The sequence below is a fragment of the Astyanax mexicanus genome, chromosome 6 (genome assembly GCF_023375975.1).
Source record: "Astyanax mexicanus isolate ESR-SI-001 chromosome 6, AstMex3_surface, whole genome shotgun sequence".
NCBI classification, from domain to species: domain Eukaryota; kingdom Metazoa; phylum Chordata; class Actinopteri; order Characiformes; family Acestrorhamphidae; genus Astyanax; species Astyanax mexicanus.
In genome coordinates this window covers 31,130,643-31,154,416 of record NC_064413.1, presented here as the reverse complement: position 1 = coordinate 31,154,416, position 23,774 = coordinate 31,130,643, and the positions used below count along the sequence as shown (strand labels likewise).

The 23,774-nt window shown below is 37.6% G+C and overlaps 2 protein-coding genes across 3 annotated transcripts; one reads left to right on the top strand and one right to left on the bottom strand.

Moving 5' to 3' along the window:
* Window positions 1–7,196: 7,196 nt before the first annotated feature.
* Window positions 7,197–20,298, bottom strand: cenpw (centromere protein W). Of its 2 annotated transcripts, XR_002650452.2 has the most exons (4): window positions 20,093–20,298; window positions 10,927–11,040; window positions 8,350–8,437; window positions 7,197–7,488 (listed from the first exon to the last, which is right to left on the bottom strand). XR_002650452.2 is itself a non-coding variant. In XM_007251814.4 (3 exons), exons 1-3 carry the CDS (start codon window positions 20,180–20,182, stop codon window positions 8,411–8,413), a joined length of 231 nt encoding a protein of 76 aa, XP_007251876.1. In that variant the 5' UTR covers window positions 20,183–20,298; the 3' UTR covers window positions 7,197–8,410. The 2 variants fall into 2 exon arrangements, 1 of the variants encoding a protein (XP_007251876.1); XM_007251814.4 differs by having other exon boundaries at window positions 7,197–8,437.
* Window positions 20,299–20,408: 110 nt separating this feature from the next.
* LOC125802532 (piggyBac transposable element-derived protein 3-like) lies at window positions 20,409–23,083 on the top strand. Its single transcript, XM_049480915.1, has 3 exons — window positions 20,409–20,612; window positions 21,165–22,951; window positions 23,048–23,083. Exons 1-3 carry the CDS (start codon window positions 20,414–20,416, stop codon window positions 23,081–23,083), a joined length of 2,022 nt encoding a protein of 673 aa, XP_049336872.1. The 5' UTR covers window positions 20,409–20,413.
* Window positions 23,084–23,774: the final 691 nt, after the last annotated feature.

Below are 23,774 nucleotides of genomic sequence, written 5' to 3'. Positions count from 1 at the left end.
TCAGAACTGAGTCGCTGCGCTTTCCTCCAAGCACTCTCTGATGCTACTCGGAAATACTGCATCAGCAGCAGTTTGAAAAGAAGCGGTGGCTGACTTCACATGTATCGGAGGAGGCATGTGCTAGTCTTCACCCTCCTGGTGTTGGGGCATCACTAGTGATAGGAGAAGTCCTAATGAGTGGGTTGGGTAATTGGCCGAGTAAATTGGGGAAAGAATGGGATAACAATTTGGAAAAAAAAAAAAAAAAACTATAAATTCTTCTTAGAAATTAAGCAATAATCCCAATGTGGAAACTATTGTAATATACTTGGAGACCATTTGGTGTAGCATATATTGTGGAGCCCCAAAGGGTTCTATTTTAGGGCCTATGCACCTGTGTTTAATATATTTGAAATGCACTTAGTAGAGTGAAGATCTGAAGTGTGGGCTTACATACATTTACTGATGGGTTAATGCACCTTTTTAGGGGCTCTTTCACAATTTTAAAGTGAAGAACTTCCAAAGGTTCCTCAAGGAACTTACACTTTTACCAGTATAGGAAGGTAATAAAGCCTCAATAGAGTTTGTGATCGTGCTTGATGGTAGACCTATTCACAGCTTCATCTCGGACACACTCAGACAGACATTCACACACATTCTGTATCACTAAGAAAACAGCTTTTTAAAAAACATCACAGGAGACTGCAGTCCAGCCAACACCATGTCCAATTTCAATTATTCAGTGTTTTCACTTGGTTATCTAATTAAATCTGCACAGAGTGGGTCTTGGGCAGAGTTGGAGCAATGTGGGTTTCTGGACAAGGAAAACAAATCAAGACCTCATAAGCTATATTAGAAGCAGACCAGCCATGCAAGATGTTTTTCTGGCAGAGGAGCGGATGGACCGAAAACTGCAAAGAGTGAAAAGTTGTGAAATGACAGCGATTGTGAGCTCGCCAGCAGTGAGGGTTAACTAGTGAAGTGAGGCAGTATGTTAAAGTTCTTCACCTGGAACAGACTCTGTAAATGTCCAGCTGTGTAAATACGCAGGTGTTGAACGTGCCCCGGGCTGGGACGCCTGTATGATGGTACCTGCCACACAAACAAACAAACACTGAGATTTCTTTTTTTTTTTTTTTTTTTTTTTGAATGCCAGTGCTGTAGTGAAGTGAAGCCTGGAATATCCCCTATGCTCTGTTTGTTTAGGCGCGTACAGTACATCTCATTACCTTCAGAAACAGATATCTATTCAGTTCTATCTGACTGATCTGTTAATGTTTTTTTCACTCTTAAAAAGAACCACATTTGACCATATTTTAGTTGGCCTAGTGGGACACCCTCACACTCAGGAGAAGAAAAAAAAGAAAAGAAAAAAAAAGCTGTGTAGCTCTACCAGAAAACTGTACCGAGATAAAAAGCACAAATGCATGTCAGAGCATTCACAGCTTGCTGCGTTTTGTGGTCTTTTGCGTCATCAACAAGTGGAACATTACACACTACTACTCAAAAGCTGCGACTGATGTTTTCAATAATATAAAATCATGTTAACCATGCAAAAGAAGTCTTACATGTGCCCAGATGTGTGCAGAATGAAGCAAGAAGCTGTAGATGTTTCAAACGTTGTGGAGAAAACTGTAAGCACTGAAGGAGAAGTATTGCCAATAGAAAAAAAATGAACTTATTGGAAGAAGAAGAATCAATGAATGAGCAGGTGTCCCCAAACTTCTGTTTATATTCTGTATCTATGAAAAAAATTAAACTGGAATCCAGATTATACTACTAAATCTACACTATAAAGAAGTCTGCACAAAATAAAACAAATAAAGCATTTCATATAAGCTATATAAGCAGTAATAAATTATTTGTGGACAGAGAAACACCTTTTTACTCAAGCCTGGGATCGAGAGAAGTAACAGCCGCGAGCTGCTCCAATGAAGGAATAAAATAAGAACGGAAAATAAGCATCGAATATGGCAGGCCACAAAGAACCTTGAGAAAATGCAGACTCTGCAAGAGGCAACAGAGAGAAACAGAAGTTGCAGGGCGCTCCAAGAGACCGGGCAGTTAAGCGGCTCAGGCAAGCACTGTTCCAGTAGAGAGAAACATCACATGGACTGTGTTCCACTGTCGGGCTCTTTCCAGTTGCTGGTAGTGAGCTTCAGTAGAGTTTCAGAATTGTTTTGCTCATGGTAAAGCTCGTACTTGGCTCCCACATCACACGCTAACACTTCGGTTTGTTTGTGCCTGTATGACATCAGGAAGCTTTTTCCCTCTGTAATTCAGCTCTCTCTGGCCACAGGGCATGACATTGGCATACCCACAGTGTACACAGGTGTGAAGGTGGAATCCTCACCATGAACAGAGTTTCTGTTTCTAAGGTGAAATCATCCTCACACCTTCTGCGTTGTTGTGGGCAGAGTTAGGGCGGTTAGTATATGAGCCATATGAGGCACAGAGTGGAGCGAGTAGACCATCATCACCTTCTAAAGTGGATATGACCCAACTGGGGAGGCAGAAACTGTTCCCTTAGCTCATTTTACTGTGTGAGTCACAAAAACCTACGGTCTGATTAAAGACTTCTGACAATACAAAGGTGCCACATAAAATAAGACAGGAAAGTGACAGCTGTGCAGTTCTGTAGCCAACGGCTGAAGGTCTCGCAATTTCGCAAAATTACTATTACAGGTGTGATACTGACATAATGTATTTGGTAATTGTGCATGTTTGTTTGATCTTTAAATTGTTGCTGTCCATTGGGAAACAAGTGTAAATGTAAAGTGTTTATTATTAAGTACTTTCTGAGAATTTCTATTCATTTCTATTCATTCATTAAGACATTTTGACACAATTTTGAGTGTAAGAGACAGTTTGGGTGTTCCTGAAACCTCTGGATTCAGTATATCATTCTGCTCAGGTTCATTACTGGTGACCCTTACACTACTCACCACTACAGATTGTATCAAAAAGTAGACTGGTCCTCACTAGCAGCTCGACGAGAAACACACTGGCTTATATACATTTATAACTTGCTCTCTGGCCATATGCCATCTTATATCTCATCCATGATTTCTATAAACACCATTAATTATCAGACCTGCTCTAGTGGCTGGATCACCTGTCAGGTTTCTAGAATTTTTTTTACTGAACTGGGAAAATCTGCTTTTAGCTACAGTGCACCAGTGAGCTGGAATTCACTACAAGAAACTCTAAAGCTCAGCTCGCTGTTGTCACTCAATCATTTTAAACTTTTAATATCTAACCACCTTCAGACAGCCTGTAACTGTTTTAGTTGAGTTTTTCTTTTACTTTGTTATTCATTTTAATTATTTTGTTTTTATTTATCTAATTTTATGTTTTACCATTTAGCCCTTTTATTTTATTTATTTTATTCATTTCATCTTTTGATTTGTTTTGTAACTGCCTTTACTTTTGTCCTTTTACATTTTTATTTAATTTATTTTCTTCCTTTTATTTTTTTTATATTGTTTTATTTTATATTTTATATTGTATTATTATTATTATTATTATTATTATTATTATTATTATTTATTTTAGTTCCATCATTTACATTTTTATAATTGTGGTTATTTTAGTCCTTTATTTTTATTATCATTTTTTTTACTATGTCTATATTTTATTATTCTACGTATTTATCTCTTTGTTTTATTGCTCTACATTTAGCCTGTTTGCATATCCTTTTATTTTAAATTATTTTATTGTTTCGTAATTAAATCTTACATTGTTTAGTTGTTTTTATAATTTAAATTTAAGTGTCAATCCCTTTATCCCTTACTCTATGTAAGCTTGGCTACATTGAAAATGAAGGTTACCCTCAGTGTATTTACCGAGTGAAAATAAAGGTTTAATTGATTGATTGATTGAATTAAATTATGCAGTAAGCTAAATATCTACAGAAATGGTGATACTTATTTTTATTAGACAGCAGCAATATTCAGTCTTATATAAGTGTTTGCTCACCATTGACACATTTATTTATAAGTGTAAAAGTAGTAAAAAAAAAAAACAGCCTCAGTTGCTAGAAAAAAAAAAAAGAAAGCAAATAATTTTCATAGCAGTTAACAGTCAGAAGGCATCTAGTTCTAAGATAGTCTTAAGTTGTCTTTAAAGCTTGTTAAGGTTTTTTTATTTTTTATTTTCTTAAAGTCAGGAAACCATGTGAGGGCCATTCCAAAAGTTTGTGATACCTCATGATGATTATTTAGAGGTAGGTCTGAAGTATAACCATTTTGATTAATAAGCCATTCTCTTTTCAATGTATGACAATGTATCTTCTTATTCACATTTTCTAGCCATATCAGTGATGCACTACTACACAAACAATAGAATAAAGGTTCAAAGTCTTTTGCTTTTTTGTGGGGCTGCATATTACACAAAAAAAGTAGTGCTGGACCGCAAATATTTAGGAAAATAACCACCAACACAGGTCACATTTATTATTTATAAAACAATGTATTAAAAACTTCAATTTATAGGAATATGTGCATCATCTCTAAACATAAACTAGAAAAACACACTGAACTAAAATGCAGTGTAATATACATTCATGTATTTCATGTTTTGTATGGTCAACTTCATTTAAATTAATATTCATCCTTTCCTGAATTGTTACCTCACGAATGAAGTTGGCACATTAAATAATTTACCAGTTTGTAATGATTTTATTCCTTGTGAAAACTCTTCTAGAATGTCTTGACACTGAGGAGGCTGAGCACTGATCTGTTTAAGGTATGATTTTCACCTATTTTTATTGTTTTGGTTTTTTTTTTTTGTTTGTTTTAAAGGTTATGGACTTTAGAAAAAGAAATATGCAAATGTCTTCCAAGTTTAGTTTGAGGGACACTGTTTTTATACTTTTCAATCATTTTCCCATTTGTTTGACAACCAGGTGATCCTGTGTCCATTATTGCTCCTCAAAGCCTCAAAAGATTTAGAGCCAAAGAAAAAAGTATGAAATCACATCATTATTTTGAGGGTTTTTTTTAGCTCCTACTCCATAGACCAAACATTTAGAAACAACAATACAATGGCAGAACAGGCTGTTCTGTTTCTGTAACATCATGCACAACACAACATTTAGCTGTATCCACCTTCTCAGCCTACAGAGGCTGATTCATATATTTTCAAGTTTTAAAGAAATACTTCGGCCTGGATTGGTTTTGATATGAAGCACTTCACAGGGCAGCCAATTAGAAGAGCTGTCCTAGAATGACCTTAAATAGTTGATTATAAAATATTCAGTGCAACTTTACATTAAGGGTCACAATTAACAGTACAGTACAGTAATAAATACTGATAAATGGTCTCTCGATCTCAACTATTGATAGACACTAGTTAGGCCATTATTAAAAACATTACATTTTAATGCTTGAGAATGTAGTAAATAATGATTGACACATTATTATTATTTATTTATGTCTTAACTAGTGTTAATAATTATTTAAGACATAGATAAGTCATAGGTAGTTAATTAATGTACTCTTATTACTAAGTGTTAGTGTTGCACTTTTGAACAAACTTGACTCTGTGGACCTTTTCTTCGTTTTTCTTGCAACTTTATTTGCCCTTGTATTGTGTTAGAGCTGTTTTTACACGAAGCCATTAGCACCACTCTTTCCAGCTCATTCTACTCAGGCTCTCTCTCCCTCTAGCTTCTCCACTCTCTTACACAGAGCCCCTCCTCTCCTGAGCACCTCCTCAGTAACCTAGAGCTCCACCCACAGCAATATTAACAATAATAAAAGAAAGAAATAGATAATATTCAAAGCACATAAATGATTTTTAAAATAAAAGTAAAGTAAAATAAAATTCTCTCTAACAAACTAAATATGTCTCAGTGGGGTATAGAAAAAATAAATTTATACACTGGTATTTACTAAGTCGCAACATTAGCAGATATTTTGGTACGTAATAAAACATGTTTTTAAAACTATACATAATCAGCAATTCCCAAATCAGGTAGGTTTATCATTATGCCTATTACTGCATTCATTGGGCAAAATCATATGCAGTGTGTTGCTTAGGCTGTTCCATCACAACTGCTTACTCCCTTTATTTAGCACACTGTACTAAAACAACTATACTGTTGAGGGAACACAGTCATCTAAGAATGTACAGAAACAGGGCATCAAACATTCAATATGTAATTACTTGCTGTAAATTTTGGTAAAGGGTATTTCCTTAAGTAAATAATAAAAAATTAAGGCTTCACACAATATATGACCCACCCTAGCCTCAAAACCCAGCAGACAAACAATATAAACCTATATAAACTGTTCAAATTTTCAAAAGTTCAAATGTATAAATGTACAAATGTCTATTTTAAGCACAGATTTGCAATACAACCATGTAAAATTAAAAACTTACATCCACTCCTGTGAAACAATTGAACAACTGCTATTAGGCCTCATTATTTCATGCTTGTGATAATTAGTAAAGTCATAAAAAAAAAAAAAAAAAAAAACTTAACACTAATGAAATCTTGACATTGTATTTTCAGCATGATCGCCCTCTACTGGTGATGAAGGATGGACAGGTCATGACCACAGTAAACTCATCTGTCTCTGGCTGACCTCTGTCTGTAAGCAGACAACACATATGATGAATAAGCTGATGGTAAGAAGCTGCTGTTTCCAGTGTACAACACAGATGCTTGCTGGATTAAGATAAAAAGGTGGAGCCAGAGGTTGAGATAACATTCTGGTCTTTTAGGAACATGCTATCAAAAGCTACTGTTTTTGTAAGCAAAGCACAGCAAAGAACAGCAACCACAGCAAAGACCACCCAATTAATTCTGACAGTGGGATTAGAGATGGGGGGTTTCCAGGTCATGTGATTATCAGTGGGACACAGGGCTTACACGAACAGAGACCTAAACATTTACTATCTTGTGGTCAGAGAGCTTTGTTCATTTAAACACCCAATAAGGCAGAGAAACACCAGGTAGTTTCAGGCATCCGGCTTATTACGGGCCAAGTAAGTCCTCTCTTACAAAGCCATACTTTTAGGAACAATATTTAAGGGCAATTTGGTCATACCCCTGAAATTATGTAATAGTTTATATTTTCCAAATTTCCTAAAAGCATTTTTTAATAGAACTATTTTCACATCAAGTCAAAGAGTCTTTTTTTCTGAATTATACAGAACTATTTTACTTAGTAGTATATAGTAGTAAATGCAGTGTAAAGTACGAGACAAAGTTAAGTTGTAAAATTTCATTTATTAGCAGATATTACACAGAAATAATGTGCAAATTCAAGAGAAAAAAAGAAAATGTGGTTGCAGATATTCCAAACAATCTTATTCACAACTGTTTCTCAACACCAACCAAAAGCAAAAGATCAGCATTAATAAAGAGCAAACAGTGATTGACTGCAGCTGGGAGTCAGGACTGTTCACAGGTTGGGGCTAGACATAAAATTAGACAAGTACATTTTGAACATAAGGGGTCTTGTGGAAGTCTGGTGCAGTTGGGTCCATTGAGGGGTGAGCCTGGTGGGAAGAACACAGAGTACCAGACTTGGAGCATTAAGACTGGAGCGTTATGCAGCTTCAGGCTCTCATGGGAGCAAACTTCAGTAACACTTTATTTTACAGTGCTCTTATTACAGTGTAAGGAGCAGTGTTCTATTAAAGTAGTGCTGAATAAATGTTTTGAATATGGTAACAAGACCCATGTTGTAAAAGTACTAGTTTTAGCATTAGCATTAGCGGTATGATTGAAAATGCATTCTCTGAAGTGATGGAGCTCCATTAGATTCATTTGAAGGGGTATTTGTGAACTAGTCCTAATCAACCCACATCAGTACCGGACCCTCATTAAAATTCTTGAGGCTGAATGCAATTAAATCCTCACAGCAATGTTTCAGCATGTAGTGTAAAGCTTTTCAAGAAAAGTAGATAATGTTACTGAAGCAAAGGGGGACAATTTTTAAATGATTAAATAATAAGTAAAAAATATTAATGGGACACATGCTCATTCAATGTTTTTTTTCAAAATAAATGCTGTTTAAAACAATTCATTACTCACTCTCTAATATTCAGATAAGGCTTTCTACTAGATTTCTGAGGATTGGTGTGTGAATTTGATTGTATTCAGCAACAAGAGCATTAATGAGGGCATGGTGTTGAATGGTCAACCCACCTCAGGATGGGGGTTTAAACCCCGCTAGCTCACACCTGACATTAGACATGCTGTCAATAGGTTCATGTTTATCTGCTCCAGAGAGTCTTACTCACTTGGCAATACCTCCCTACAGGGACTAGACAGGATATATCGGTGGGCATTTGCATATCTGTAAGCAAGAGGTGCAACTTAAAGTAGCGGAACAAATTAATTAAAAATGTATTTACATGGCCCTTGCTTTGTACAAACAGCACTCTTAAATAAGGGGTTACTCAATCTTCTTCTGTCTCATCCTCTTGTGCTCTTCAACAGATTCTGAAATGCAAAAAAAACAAAAAAAAAAAACAAAAAAAAAAACTGAATTTTAATTCTCAAAAATTCACATTTATGAATTGATATTTCCTTTCTTGACATCAGTCTGCTATTATTTTTTTCTTTTCAATCTGATCTGTAGGAATTGTTCCCATTTATATGATACAGCTGTTTAACAAGAGCAACCAGACTGTTTCTTCACAGCCACACAACACCAGCACAAGCATGTGCATATGAATGTCACTGGACTGTACTACATCTAATGTAAATAGGCTTCTTTACGTCAGAAAGAATGATTTCACATCGACAACATGCGAGAGTTAAAGCAAAACATTCACAAGACATGTTCCTGAGCAGCTACCTGAATTAGTTTGAAAAACTGAAACCATTTCTACATTTAACAAATAACCTGAACAAACCAGCAAATAAACAGATACAATGTGTACATCTTACCAATCTGTTGCTGCGTTTTATTCTGACATGCATACGTACTGTAGGTGCTATTCTAGCTTGTTAGCAGTGGAGTCTGACTAGATTATTATGCATTTGAAACTTAATCAAATCCAGCTAAAAAAAAAAAAAAAAAAAAAAAAAAAAGCCGGACACTGAGGGGAACCAGATATTAAATAATGGTTCTGGTACATCTCAGTGGTACATTGCCAAGATACAGGACCTGTCTGGCATGTTTAAAACACTTAACATTTAAAAAAAATATTAGTAAAAAGAGACAATCTGGGACTTCTCACTTTTGGTAATTAAAAGAAAAATACCAGAAAGTGTGAATGAATAGTAAATTATGGTGTAGTTGTCAGTGTTAATTGTAATTCCTACTGGTCCATTTAGGACCATATATGTTAAAAACACTTCCTTGGTTTTCATCATTGCTATCTTTTAAGTTACTTTTTTGTCCGTATCCTGACCTACTCAGTAGTTGTGAAGCAATCCTTCTATTCTAATTAAGTTTGAACAGAGACATCTCCCCAAACATTTATGAGGTTTTTCTTCTTGATGTTAAAATTGCATGAATTCCAATCTGGCTGTTCAGACTGAGTCACACTGCGGTCAACTGGATATGTATCAGAATAGCACATTAAAAGTGCCCCAAATTGAACTGAAATTCTGATTAAATGTAGTTTGTGCCATTAACACTGCCACACAACACACCTGTGTCATACACAGCTCTGGAAAAAATAAGAGACCACTTAAAAATGATGAGTTTCTTTGATTTTACCAAAATGAAAAACTTTGGAATATAATCAAGAGGAAGATGGGTGATCACAAGCCATCAAACCAAGCTGAACTACTTGAATTTTTGCACCAGCAAACTTGGCATAAACCTAATCAAAACAATGTTTAAGACTGGTGGAGGAAAACATGCCAAGATGCAAGAAATTTGTGATTAAAACCAGGAATATTACAACAAATATTGATTTCTGAACTCTTAAAACATTATGAACATGAACTTGTTTTTTTTTGCATTATTTGAAGTCTGAAAGCTCTGCATCTCTTTTTGTTATTTCAACCATTTCTCATTTTCTGCAAATAAATGCTCTAAATGACAATATGTTTATTTGGTATTTGGGAGAAATGTTTTATTTTATTAATTACAGACAACAATTTATATTTTACTCACACACATACCTATAAATAGCAAAATCAGAGAAACTCATTTAGAAACTGAGGTTTTCCAGAGCTGTATGACAAAAAAGATCAGATTTTGGCCACTTCTACCTTCTGTGTGTGAATGTAGACTAACGGTGAATTTACACTGCTCCGACGCGACAACGCACACGGTCGCACTACCCCCCTCCAACCGGTCGCATGTGGGCGTGACAAAGGCGTTCCCTGCGTCGTCCAATTGAATCGTTTTAATAAATGGGAAATGCTTTTTTATATAAGCTATTATTATTTCCAATAATTAATAAATATAAATGTGTCTTTATAGATATAAATGTTTGAATGAGCTTCATTACACTGTCTAGTGAGCATTATATAAGCGGACAAAAGCAAACTTTTCCAATTAAATTACATATTAATATTTAAAAAACCCACCAGAGACTCCAACAATCACAGCAGCCTTTCTCCTCGCTGACAGAGTCCCTGTGAATCAGCAGGGATTTTATAAAGAACAGGGAAGCCTGAAACTTCTCTTCCAGGCTTCTCTGGACGCTTGAAAGCGGAACTAAAATGTTTTCATGCGCTGCGCTGAGGACGCGTTACAGGCCAACACCTGCTCTCTGATTGGATAGACGCATTGCGTTGGACGGACTCATTTGCATAAAGTTCAGCTCGGCTCAACTTTTCATCGCATCGCATCCCCCGCTCTCGACGCGTCGGACCCATGATGCACCGCGCGACTGCGTCTGACGGAGGCGGCGCTTCCCATTGAAAATGAATGGGATCCGTCGCTGTGCGTTGTCGCGTCGGAGCAGTGTAAATTCACCGTTAGTGTCAACCATTGATGGGTCTCTTAACATGACTGAACACAATACCTTTGCAACAGCTTGGACATGGTGAACTTTGATAGTGGCTGTTTTCTCCTCAAAGGCCTTCACTCTGGATTCTTCTGCCAATCGGTGTAAGACGAGAAGCAGATTCAGCTGGACCTGTGTAAACAACAAAAATAATAAAAGCTTAGAAAATACACTGTGGACTAAAAGTGCAGCTACATCATCACTGGTCTTGTAAGAATAAACAGAAACATGTTCACATTAAATAAGTTTTTGAACTTGTTTAGGGTGCTATTGTGCATCGTATGCCCCATCTCAGCGAGGTTTGGCAGTGCTTTACCCTGCTTTATACAGCAGGAATTGTGTGTCTGGTCTAGCTGGAGTAGGGGGTCTATAGAGGATGATGAAAGCTCCAGCTTTCCTCCTGAGTCATGGCTCCCCTCCCAAACAGCTAACCGATCCTCACATCTATGAAGGATTGTACCAGGAAATTGTCTAGTCTGTCTGCTCTGTCTAGTCACGAGGGGCTAAAGTAGAGGTGGGGGGTGTCTACACTGGAGGTCTCTCATAACTTTTGCTTTAGTTCGGTTTAGTTCAATTGCTATCTCTTTGACTTGCCATTAACGCAACATTGTGCACATCTCAACATTTACCCGATAAATGACTTACTAAAAATCATAGGATGTTTTTTTTTTATTATTTTGTTGCATAAATTTGATTTGTCTTTAAAATTGGCATTTTAAATACATAACTAAACAGAAGAAAAAAAACTGTCTTGAATGCCATATTATATAAACAGTAAGGATGCACAATGAAATCTGAATAATATCGGCCAATGTGTCAAATATTTCAAACTGATTTTATTGCATGCCATAAAATTACAAAGAGATGCTGGCTGCACCGCTACAACTGGCCAACACTGGCCAATTACTTTTTATTTTAGTAATATTATTAGTTGGAAATTATGAAGGTATACTTGGGTGTCTAGGCTCTCTGTAAGTTAACATTGTGTGTATATATAGGCATTGGAAGATATATAGATATACAACAGCAAAGCAACTTTACAGAAATCTGATAACAGGACAGAGAATCAGACAAAACATAATATTAGTCATTTTGTTTACTTTTAGCATTTTAGCATTAATAGGCAGCACCAATTAGTTTGACCAAAACTATCATTTATGAACACTTATATCTGAATCAGCCAATACTCTCCATTTAAAAAGTCACAAAAATGGATTGGGATGTTTATAATATACACACACACATGCTCTAGACAGATTTAAATGTAGATGTTGAGTCTGGCAAATAAAGCAGGGGTGAATGCCAATTAACCAAACCCCAGCACCAAAGCTCTACTGTCTGCTAGAGTGTAAAAAGCAAAAGCTTGTACAGTTTATAAAGCGTTTATTTTTAAGTAATATTAGAAGCTTATTCGGTTAGTAATTATAGGCAACTCTTAAATAACAGAGCATATCTCTGAACATGAAGCAGCTCTACCACTTTACGGTTTCCTAACAAGTTACAGGGATGCGGGAGCACGGAGAACATGTGTGCATTAATGCATCTAATGACATCAGTGAAATTCAAAGCACAGCTTTCAAGGCTGAATAATAATTTGCCGTTATCCCTGACCCTCACTGTGGACTCGATTCAGGAGTGATTCAGGATGGAGTTAATCTGTGAATGTGGATTCACTATTGGTTTGCCACACAGTCAAAGGGCTTATATACCCTTCGCCTCTTGTGTGTGTCTTATGTGCACATACATCCAACTATACATGAAGTGTCTAGAGGGTCTGAACCACGTCCAACAAATTTTCTAAACACAGTTAATGATTTCAGTGTGCATCTGCATGGCCATTTGGATGTAATTTAAATCTATTAATACCTCATTTTCATAATTGTAGGTCATCTCTGGGGCGTCTGAACATTTCTCCAACAGCTGGTCTTGAGAGTATCTTTAGGAGAATGAAAGCTGAGAAGCATAAACTTGCACCGTGCCAAAAGCTTTGCCAAAATATAACGACTCGACCGAACTGATTAAAGCCGAGGGCTCTCTCCAGCGCCTCGCACATACACGTTACATACACACAGAACACATGGAAACTTCAGACAGGAAAGAAGTAGACAGCACTAAAAAGAAAAGGGGGAAAAGAAATGTTTGAGCAAAGCTGTAGATGTAAACAGATCGAATGCCTCCTAAGAGTGTCATGATCTCAGTCTGCCATACAAATCAGAGTGTTCCAAACAAAAAAAGGGGAAAAGAACTGTTCCGCCATTCAGTCATTACACTGTTGAGCCATTCATTAGAATGTAGAGGCCTCCTCAAATGGAGAGAAAAAAATATGTTCATGTTTTTATTGAACAACCACAAAAAGCTCTACTGAAGCCAAACACTGTCACTAAAATTACCCTGAAAACTCTAAACGGCAGCAGAAAATGACACTGGGCTAACACGACATCCTGACACTCGCTCTGAACTTCAGCTTTTCAATAAACACCTCCAGAAGCAGCCACTGGTTTCTGCCCAACTGCTTTTCTGCAAGCCATTGCACAATTACAGTAAACAAACCAAGCAACTTGAGAAAACTTCCATTAACCTGGTGTGAGAAATGCCGAGAGGACTTGGCCGTTGCTTCCTAAACACAGCGATAAATACAGTCTTGATTTGTGCTTGCTCTCCGGTTCTACTACACTGGGGGAAAAGCTGTGGTTAGGGGAAAAAGGGGGTCCACAGTTTGGAGAAAATCTGGAAAAAGAAAAACAGACACTTTCACAGCTTCCTCGCAGGATGAAGCTGATTATTTTCAAGTTCAATCAACCATCAAATGCTGCCGAGTCCATCTCAGTTCACCAAAAGAACAAAGGCCGGTCCTAAGCCACTGCCCCGCCCGTAAGGCAGCACTTACAACCATGAGCAACTAAAGAGCTGCTTCAAGGCTAAAACTGACCAAAAACTGACTCATTTTACTCAACAAGATCTGAGGATGTAAGAATTTGTTGGTTTCACAGGATCATTCATTAATACTATTTTCAGTATTTCCGCTAAATATTTGTAATGGCAGCCAATTATTGCAATGAGAGATCCAGGGTTGTACAATATATGAATATTGAGATACGTCATATCATTTTGATTGTATCGATATGTGGTGTCAGATAACCATTATATTTATTAAAACACAGGCCCACTTAACTACCCAAGAGTCACCACAAGCTTCTGCTTCATTATTCCATGTGGTGAGGAATATTGGTTGTCAAATGTTGTGAAGTGGAAACCAGTAAACACAATTCCTGGTATTTTCCTCTTAAGAGAATTCTATCCTCTTTTTAACACAGATGCCCACAATTTGTCATGGAGAATTGTCTACAGATATATCGAGTTTTCAAAGAATAACGGTATCATGGCAAATATTGTGATGATATTGTATCCTGAGATTTACTGTAATTTCCACCACTATGAGACCTGCAGGAAATGTGATGAAAGATAAAGAAATAAGGAAGATAGGGAAATGAGAGTCAAAAGAAAGGTAAATTAAACTAGCTATCATTAATTTTTCTTGTTGCACCGTGGCACGGGCACCATGCATTAACACAAACAGCTTCATGAACCGAGTACTGCCCATTTACTCAGTGCACCACGACATGCCACACAGAATTTTTACAGTACTACATAAAAATGCTAAACACATCTAGACCACAGAAAGCCACAGTGATGTGACATGTGACTTTGACAAATTTACACAGAAAAAGCCAGCCAGTCTGTTGGTAAACAAACAAATGCTAAGCCACCTCAGCTAAATACTATCCTAGCCATGCACAGCTCATATACGTTACCTTTAATTTATTAGGGGCATACTGGTGTGGAGTGTGGGCATGCTGCCACTGCTGAAAACTATCCAAGACCAGTAGTTTCAGAAATGTAGTTAGAACAGCATGTAAGGCAACGTGTGACTGGTCTTATTAGGAATTTTCCATTAAAACCAGGAAACCAGATCAGGCCGGTACATATTCATAAATGATGAAAAAGTCTTTTATTCATTTTCCTTTCATTCTTTCTTTACATTTAATGACTGGATTAGACCCCTGTAAAGCAATGCACCTTTTAGGCGGGTTTTTACATCTCAGGAGGGTCTCCACCTCCAGTCTCAATAAAGCACAGCCAGCTGCAATAGCCTTTTAATTAGGACCTATTACTTGCTGGTACAGTTTCCCCCATTCACAGAACTGACCTGTTCTTTTAAGACCAATAACACTTCCTACTGTGTAAACACTGATTGATCCAAAAAGGGTAAATGCCATCTTACAAACCTTTGGTTCTGTCCACTTGACTCACCTTCGGAAATTTGAGGTTTCTTTAATCATGGACAATTTGTTTTAACTTACCAAACAATGTTGTACACTAATTTAACTGCTGTTGCCCAGGGGGTAATATTAATCACCGTCTGAATGTTTCCCTGTCTGAATGTTTCTCAGCATCTGAATTCCTAAACAGCTTCAAGGAGTATTCATCTGTAAAACTGAACAGGTCATTAGAGGTCATGAGTAACTTAAATTATGTTTCACATTAGCATGATGAATAGCAGAGGAAAAAAAGAGTATCAGTCAGCTTCAGCTACTTTAAGCCACACCGATCGCTGACACATTAAAACTTAGCTTAGCTTAATAGCTTGTCCAGTCTCTGTAGAGATTAATCTATTGTCTGGACCAATTGGCACAATACCTAATTCCAGGCGTGGACTAGAAGTGTATAAAGCTCCACAGCATAGAGCTGGGGTAGAACTCTGGAATAAGTTGGGGTGGTGATCATTCAACATCCTGATCTCACTAAAGTTCTTGTCACTGAATGTGAACCAATCCTCACAGCAATGATCTAAAAACTAGTATACACTTAATTTAAGAGGAAACAATAAATAAGCCGCCACACCAGTATTTATATATTCATATACTACAACCCCTGGCAAAAAGTATGGAATCACCAGTCTTGGATGAGCACTCCTTCAGACATTTCATTCTGTAAAACAAACTCTGATCAAAAACATGATACAATAATAAGGTCATTCCAAAGTGCAACTTGTTGGCTTTCAGGAACACTCAAAGAAATGAAGAAAAAACATTGTGGAAGTCAGTGAATGTTACTTTTATTGACCAACCACAGGGAAAAAAATATGGAATCACACAATTCTGAGGAAAAAAGTATGGAATCACTCAAATTGAAGGTAGAAAATAAGGACACACCCAGTCAATTTCCTTTCCCTAAATGGACACCTGCCTCAGATTAGATCTGCTCGTTAGTCGGCAGTTAAAAACACCTGCAGTCATGACACCTTGGAGGGCTGCTGGACGAATTAGAGTGGCAAGAACCATGGCTCCAACAAGAGAAATGTCTCTTGAAACAAAAGAGAGGATTGTGAAACTTCTTGAAGAAGGTAACTCTTCACGCATGGTTGCTAAAGATGTGGGCTGTTCACAGTCAGCTGTATCCAAGATATGGACCAAATACAAACAGCATGGAATGGTTGTTAAAGCCAAGCGTACTGGTAGACCGAGAAAGACATCAAAGCGTCAAGACAAGCAACTTAAGGCCATTTGTCTTGAAAACCAAAAAAGTACAACTAAACAGATGAAGCATAAATGGGAAGAAGCTGGAGCCAATGTATGTGACCGAACCGTAAGAAATCGCCTAAAGGAAATGGGATTTCAATACAGGAAAGCTAAAAGAAAACCATCATTGACACCTAAACATAAAAGAACAAGACTGCAGTGGGCTAAGGAGAGGCAATCATGGACTGTGGATGACTGGATGAAAGTTATCTTCAGTGATGAGTCAAGAATCTGCATTGGACAAGGTGATGATGCTGGAACTTTTGTTTGGTGCCGTTCCAGTGAGATTAATGAAGAGGCCTGCCTGAAGAAAACAACCAAATTTCCACAGTCCTTGATGATATGGGGCTGCATGTCAGGCAAAGGCACTGGGGAGATGACTGTGGTTAATTCTTCTATCAATGCACAAGTTTACATTGACATTTTGGACAGTTTTCTCATCCCTTCAGTTGAACAGATGTTTGGAGATAATGAAATAATTTTCCAAGATGACAATGCATCGTGCCATAGGGCAAAAACAGTGAAGGCATTCCTTGGAGAAAGACACATTCAGTCGATGTCATGGCCTGCAAATAGTCCAGATCTCAACCCAATTGAAAACCTGTCGTGGAAATTGAAAAAAATGGTCCACAAGAAGGCTCCGACCTGCAAAGCTGATCTGGCAACTGCTATCAAAGAGAGTTGGCACTAAATTGATGCAGAATACTGTTTGTCACTCATCAAGTCCATGCCTCAGAGACTGAAAGCCGTTATAAAAGCCAAAGGTGGTGCAACTAAATACTAGTGATGTATTTTGAATCATCTTTTGTTTATCTGTTTTTCATGATTCCATACTTTTTTCCTCAGAATTGAGTGATTCCATATTTTTTTCCCTGTGGTTGGTCAATAAAAGTAACATTCACTGACTTCCACAATGTTTTTTCTTCATTTCTTTGAGTGTTCCTGAAAGCCAACAAGTTGCACTTTGGAATGACCTTATTATTGTATCATGTTTTTGATCAGAGTTTGTTTTACAGAATGAAATGTCTGAAGGAGTGCTCATCCAAGACTGGTGATTCCATACTTTTTGCCAGGGGTTGTATAAAGTTAATGCTTCCACTGAAAAGCAGTAAAACGGCAACATCAAAGTGACCTTCAAAGCTACAAGTAAATGTGACTGTGCTACTCATTCAAAATACCAGAAAATGTTTCCAAGCAGATGGTGCAACTCATTAAAAAAGGTTACTAAGAATAGTGAGGTTGGCAACACCTGTAGAGATGATTACACATGACTAGAATGTTTATTAAGAGTTTGATGTGTAATCCAATACAACTACAAAACATTTATATTCATGGCATTTAACAGATATGAAATAAAAAATCTTTGCTAATATAGCAGTAGGAGTTATGCTTAGTGACTGGTGTTGTGTTGTGTCCTTTTCCCGCAATAAAACCGCTAGAATCCTGCACAAAAAAATGGTCCCTTATCAACCTGTTTATAAACGAGTGAATCTATGGAATCAGTTTATGTTGATTTATCTTTTTTTAAGCACTATCATTCCAGATTTATACACATGCCTGACATTGGGTGAGAAAAGGTTCACAAGCTTTTTACACATTTCTGTTACAAATGTATACAGCTTAAATAAAATGTCCATTCATTGAAAGGGGAGTCCAGACAAATTTGGACATACAGTGTACTGTATGTTTGTATTTTGTATTTATTCATCCAACCATGTACATCTGCACTGAAGACTTATTATTATAATTTCTTTTATAGTACTACATTAGAGACTTATTTGGACAGGTTTCACTCCCTTACACAGAGCTAATTTGCTGTTAGTGTTAAATTAACATTGCCAGAGTTAATATTATCATTCACATGGTCAATTTAACACTAACAGTGTTGATTTGGACCTAAATTTCCCTCGGGATGAATTATTATTTTTCTTACATCTGTAAGCATGTGTACTTGCACATAATGGAAAAATCAAATTCCACCTCAGTGATTAATAAGGAGGTCTCTTACCGTATCTAATACAAATATGTTTATCCTCTGTTCATAAGATATCAAACATCATGTTTTTAATTTTTTAATTTAACTTCATGTTTATGAGTGTATTCTGCCTGCTACAGACTGTGCTGCCTCAGACAGTTGTGCTAAACTTTCTGCTGCAAACTTTTAAATTATGTCCATAAGAATCTATAATTGATTTATTTTTTGTAAGTTTAAACTCTTTATAAGCTTCGTGTTGAACAGATTTCACAGTTTTAATGAATAATTAAAAAAGATATATAATTTAGTGAAAACCTGGGCTGGATCCCAATTTATGTTTTAGAGCAGTACTTGATTACACCTATTAAGTGTTCGAATCATAAAGAGGAATTTGAGCATATTTTGAGGCACTATAAACTCCCATAATGGATCATGATTTATAGGAACCATGGCTGCATACTACACAAGGTGTTTCCCAGAATGCATGGCTACGGGAGCCATTAGGGTTGCCAGATTGTTACATTGACATTCAGGTAACGCGTTCAGCATTACAAGATAACAGTGTTTATTCTCATATGGCCCTGATGTAAAATACTTTATTAACCCCTTAACAGGTCAGGATTTGTGTCAATTGTCTGCCTGACATTATATCGTTAAATCTTGAGGATTTCTATTTGAGCATTACATAAAAAGCTTTCATGATTGATAAGGAACATTGATAAAAAGCATAACTGCAATACAAAAGTAGAGAGTGAACAGGGTGTGTCCTGTAGGAGATTTCAAAGCCCTCAGTAATTTACTGGAGAAAAAAGGGGTTTTGTATCACACATATGTAGCCTATATATGAGCCAAGGCATGTTGGGGGTTAAATATATACCGATTAACAATCACCAATTGTATTTCAGTGATTTTATACACATGCGTATTATGACCCTATGCAATCAGAAAAGTAAATACATAAAAAAAACGTTAAATAAATTAAAATGTAACTATTTACACAAAATAATGAACACAAACAACTAGCTCTGTCTGTGCTATTTCTCCAGGTTAGTTTCTATCTACAACACTGACTAGTCAAATCTTCCAAACAAGTTTACTGGACAGTAAACAGTCTTCTGCAGTTCTGTGTTTGGTTTTCATCAGAACAATAGGGCACGAGCCCGCCCAATCTGGCAACCTTGCGAGCCGCTGGACGCTGTTAATTTTCTATATTTCCCCTGTAGTTCATTAATGTGAGTCTTGCGTTTATGAACAACGTAACCGAACAGTCTGAGATTACACTATAAAAAAACAGAGCCGCACTAACTGTGATTCAGAGCTCAGTTCATCTGTGTAATTTACAGTTTTGAGTTTTGAGCACAGTTTAGCCAGTCATGTGTGTGAGTGCGTGTGTGTGTGAGTGCGTGTGTGTTTTCACCGCGCCTCAGTGATCTAACTAGTCTCTCCTCACACAGCGCAGCTCTACTGAGGGAGTATGTAACGTTAGCCGTTTCGGTCACAGCCCAGCTCTCCCCCAAATCTGAATGTGTTCTGTCGGGTTTAGATGTACAGACAGTAAATAGATGGGTGGCTGGGTAGAGGAGGGTGTGCTGGTGAAGTGACTGATTCCTCGCTCTGTTTATAAACTCACCATTAGGTCTGCGTTCTTCCCCACGCGGATATCGGGCTTCTTCCTCATGTGAGATTTGAGCGCTGCTCGCGGCGCTTTCCTGGTGGACATGTTGGTGTCGGTCTGCTCGGTTTTCTGTGATAAAAAGTCTCTCAGAGCAGCAGCGCCGAAAACAACACCCGTTCAAATACTGCCGCGCGCTTCTCCCTCAGCGCACAGCGATGACCTCATACCGGCGCGTGCTGATGACGCTCTGTGAGGAACTGAACGTGGCAGCCAGACTCCTCAAACACACACACACAAAACATATATATATATATCCTCCTAGGACCTGGCGTCCACATGTGTGGACTTCACATTTTGGGTTGTCTAGACCACAACAATAAATCTTTCTCTACAAGGGTCTGGTGTCCTCTTATGAAGCAATTATACTGTCACCTAGTGGTGGCAGAAGAGTTTAACACCTTAGAGTTTCGATTCAAGATGGCTGACAACACACCCAGAAGTTCAGATGGGAACTCCCGATACAAACATCGACCAGGTAAAGAAATTGATCAGATTTTGTGGCTGATTCTTGATCAGATATGTATAAAAGCATTCACTGTTTGTTATGAAAGTCAAATTTTACAAAAGTTAGCAACTGTAACGATTTACCATGTCGCTAAACATGATGTCCACATATGTGGACTTGCGGACTAAGTTTTGTTAGTTTAGTTGAAAGGGCGTCATATATGCTAACAACATAATGTAAGAATTAAATTGTATTTTGTAATGTTTTAGGTAGAAAAAAGTTGTTTACTACAGTACAAGCAGATCTAGCATGTTTTATAAGTAAATCTACATCTCTCTTAGTTTTGTTAGTTTTTTACAAGCAGATCTAGCATGTTTTATAAATAAATCTACATCTCTCTTAGTTTTGTTAGTTTAGTTGAAAGGGCGTCATATATGCTAACAACATAATGTAAGAATTAAATTGTATTTTGTAATGTTTTAGGTAGAACATTTTTTACTTCAGTACAAGCAGATCTAGCATGTTTTATAAATAAATCTACATTTTTTTTTTTTACATTTTTCTCATGATTTTATTTTCCAGAGCGGTATTCTCTGTCACAAGCACTGGAGTTACTGGAGTTAATGGGTGATGACAACTCAGAGGTGGAAGATTTGTCAGACATCGACGATCTCGTGGGGGATACTGACTATCAACCCCCACAACAGGTGCCAAGCAGCAGTGAGGAGGACAGTAGTGGGTGTGAGGACCCCATTCCACAACCCTCTCAGCCTACCAGGGGACGTAAACGTCACCGTGATGAATATGAAGGATATCGCTCCGATCGTGACATTGCCAGATCACAGCCTTCTAGACGTCACTCTCGGACACAGCAAGATGCGGCTGATGTCTCAGACAATGTCCCTGAAGAGACAACACCAGGACCAAGCCATCAAGAACAGGTCAAAGAGGGGCGTGGGATGCGATGGCGGGCTTCTCCACTAACACCAAATCAAGCCCAGTTTGAGCATGAGGAGGAAACTGTGCAGAACAGAGAAAACTGGACCCCACTGGACTACATAGAACAGTATATTGATAAAGATTTAATGAAAATGATAGCAGATTGTTCTAATGCTACATCACTGTCTAGAAGTGGGGCCCCACTCAACACATCAACTGATGAAATTTATCATTTTTTTGGTGCCTGTATTTTGATGTCTTGCGTACCCTATCCTGCAATCAGGATGTACTGGTCCAAAACTACAAAACTGCCCGCCATCACTGAAAAGTTCACACGTGACAGATTTTTCAGACTGAGGCGATCAATCAAAGTGCTCATTGATGATGATGTTCCAGAAGATCTGAGAGAGTGTGATAAATTCTGGAAGGTGAGGCCTTTTCTGAACCGCATTCTGAAAGGCTGCAAATCTCAAGCTCGACCACAATGCGTTTCCATTGATGAGCAGATGATTCCATTCACAGGAGCTTGTCCATGGCGACAATATCTGCCAATGAAACCAAATCCAGTTGGCATGAAAAATTTTGTGTGTGCAACAGCAGATGGTATTGTGCTGGATTTTGACATTTATCAAGGTGCAGATGCACTCCTTGAGCAGGTTGAACAACCAGGGGATCTGGGTTTGGGAGGCTTGGTGATAGATCGTCTGTCTCAAACTCTGCATCCTAATACAAACATTTACTGTGATCGGTTCTTCACATCCATCCAAGTCATGGAACATATGATGAAGAAGCAGATGCATGTAACTGGTACAGTTATGAAGAATCGGGTCAATGCAGCAGTACAGAAGCTACCAACTGACAAAACAATGAAAAAGGATGGAAGAGGTACTTCAGCACAAGTTACCACTGAGGATGGAAAGATTTGCGTGGTGAAATGGTATGACAATAAACCAGTGTTGATGATGTCTTCTGTTCATGCTAGAGAGCCAGAAGACAACTGCCAGAGATGGAACAAAAAGCTGAAACAATATGTGACCATCTCGCGACCAAATATCATCCGTGAATACAACTCCAAGATGGGTGGAGTTGACCTTGCCGATAGAATGATGAGTTACTATCGCATGAGTGGCCGTACAAAGAAATGGACACTGCGGATGCTGATGCACTTTACCGATCTGGCTTTATCCAACAGCTGGCTACTGTACCGCAAAGACCTGACTGTATGTGGCACGCTAAAAAAGAACATCATGCAGTTCCTTGAATTTCGAATGGAAGTGGCCATGACATTCTTGGCTCAGCATGCCAATGACAGCTCTGACTTTTCAGAAGAGGATGACCCAGTCGTGTTATTCCAAGGGAAAAAGCGTCCAGTGAAGGCAGTGCCCCATGTCTCATTCCGCAGAAGGGCCAATGCACATCTGCCAGAGATGGTAAACATGAAGAATGCAGCGCGCTGCAGAGCAAAAGGCTGCTCAGGGAAAACTCGAGTGCAGTGTGTTACATGCAAGGTATTTCTCTGCTTACAGGGAGATCGCAACTGTTACACAGCATTTCACACATAAGTGTAAACACATTCCCACAGGGAAAAAAGTTTCAAGTAGCAGTATTGGAACGTAAATGAAATGTTTCATGCGTCATGCAATTGTTCAGAAATAAAAAAAAAAACTAAATACAAATAAAGTAAATACAAATGTTCTTTTTTTTACTTTGTCTTCATGTTGAAGCAGCACTTCAAATGTTTCATGCGTCATGCAATTGTTCAGAAATAAAAAAAAACAGTAAAACAGTAAATACAAATTTTATTTTTTTTACTTTGTCTTCATGTTGAAGCAGCACTTCAAGTGTTTCATGCTTCATGCAATGTTAATGCAATTGTTCAGAAATGTAAATGAACACTAAATAGAAAATGTTTGTTTTTTTCTTTGTTATTTCTTCATGTTGAAGCAGCACTTAAAATGATCCATATTGCTCAGAGGGGCACAATTGTTGTTTCTACTTTTGTTTTGCACTCAGGCAAAAAATGCTGCTGTGTTCAGGCATAAAATAAATGTTTTGCACATCATTACTAATTGTGATTTCATTGTGTTTTATCGAAATATAAAACTAAAGTCCTCATATGTGGACATCATTTTTCTAAGAAACTACATCATGTAAAAAGATAATTCTTTGTTTTTACACTAATCAGGTGCCAATTAGCCCACATAGCAAAGAGAAATAAAAAATGCATGCCATGCAAGAGTTCAGGTCCTAGGA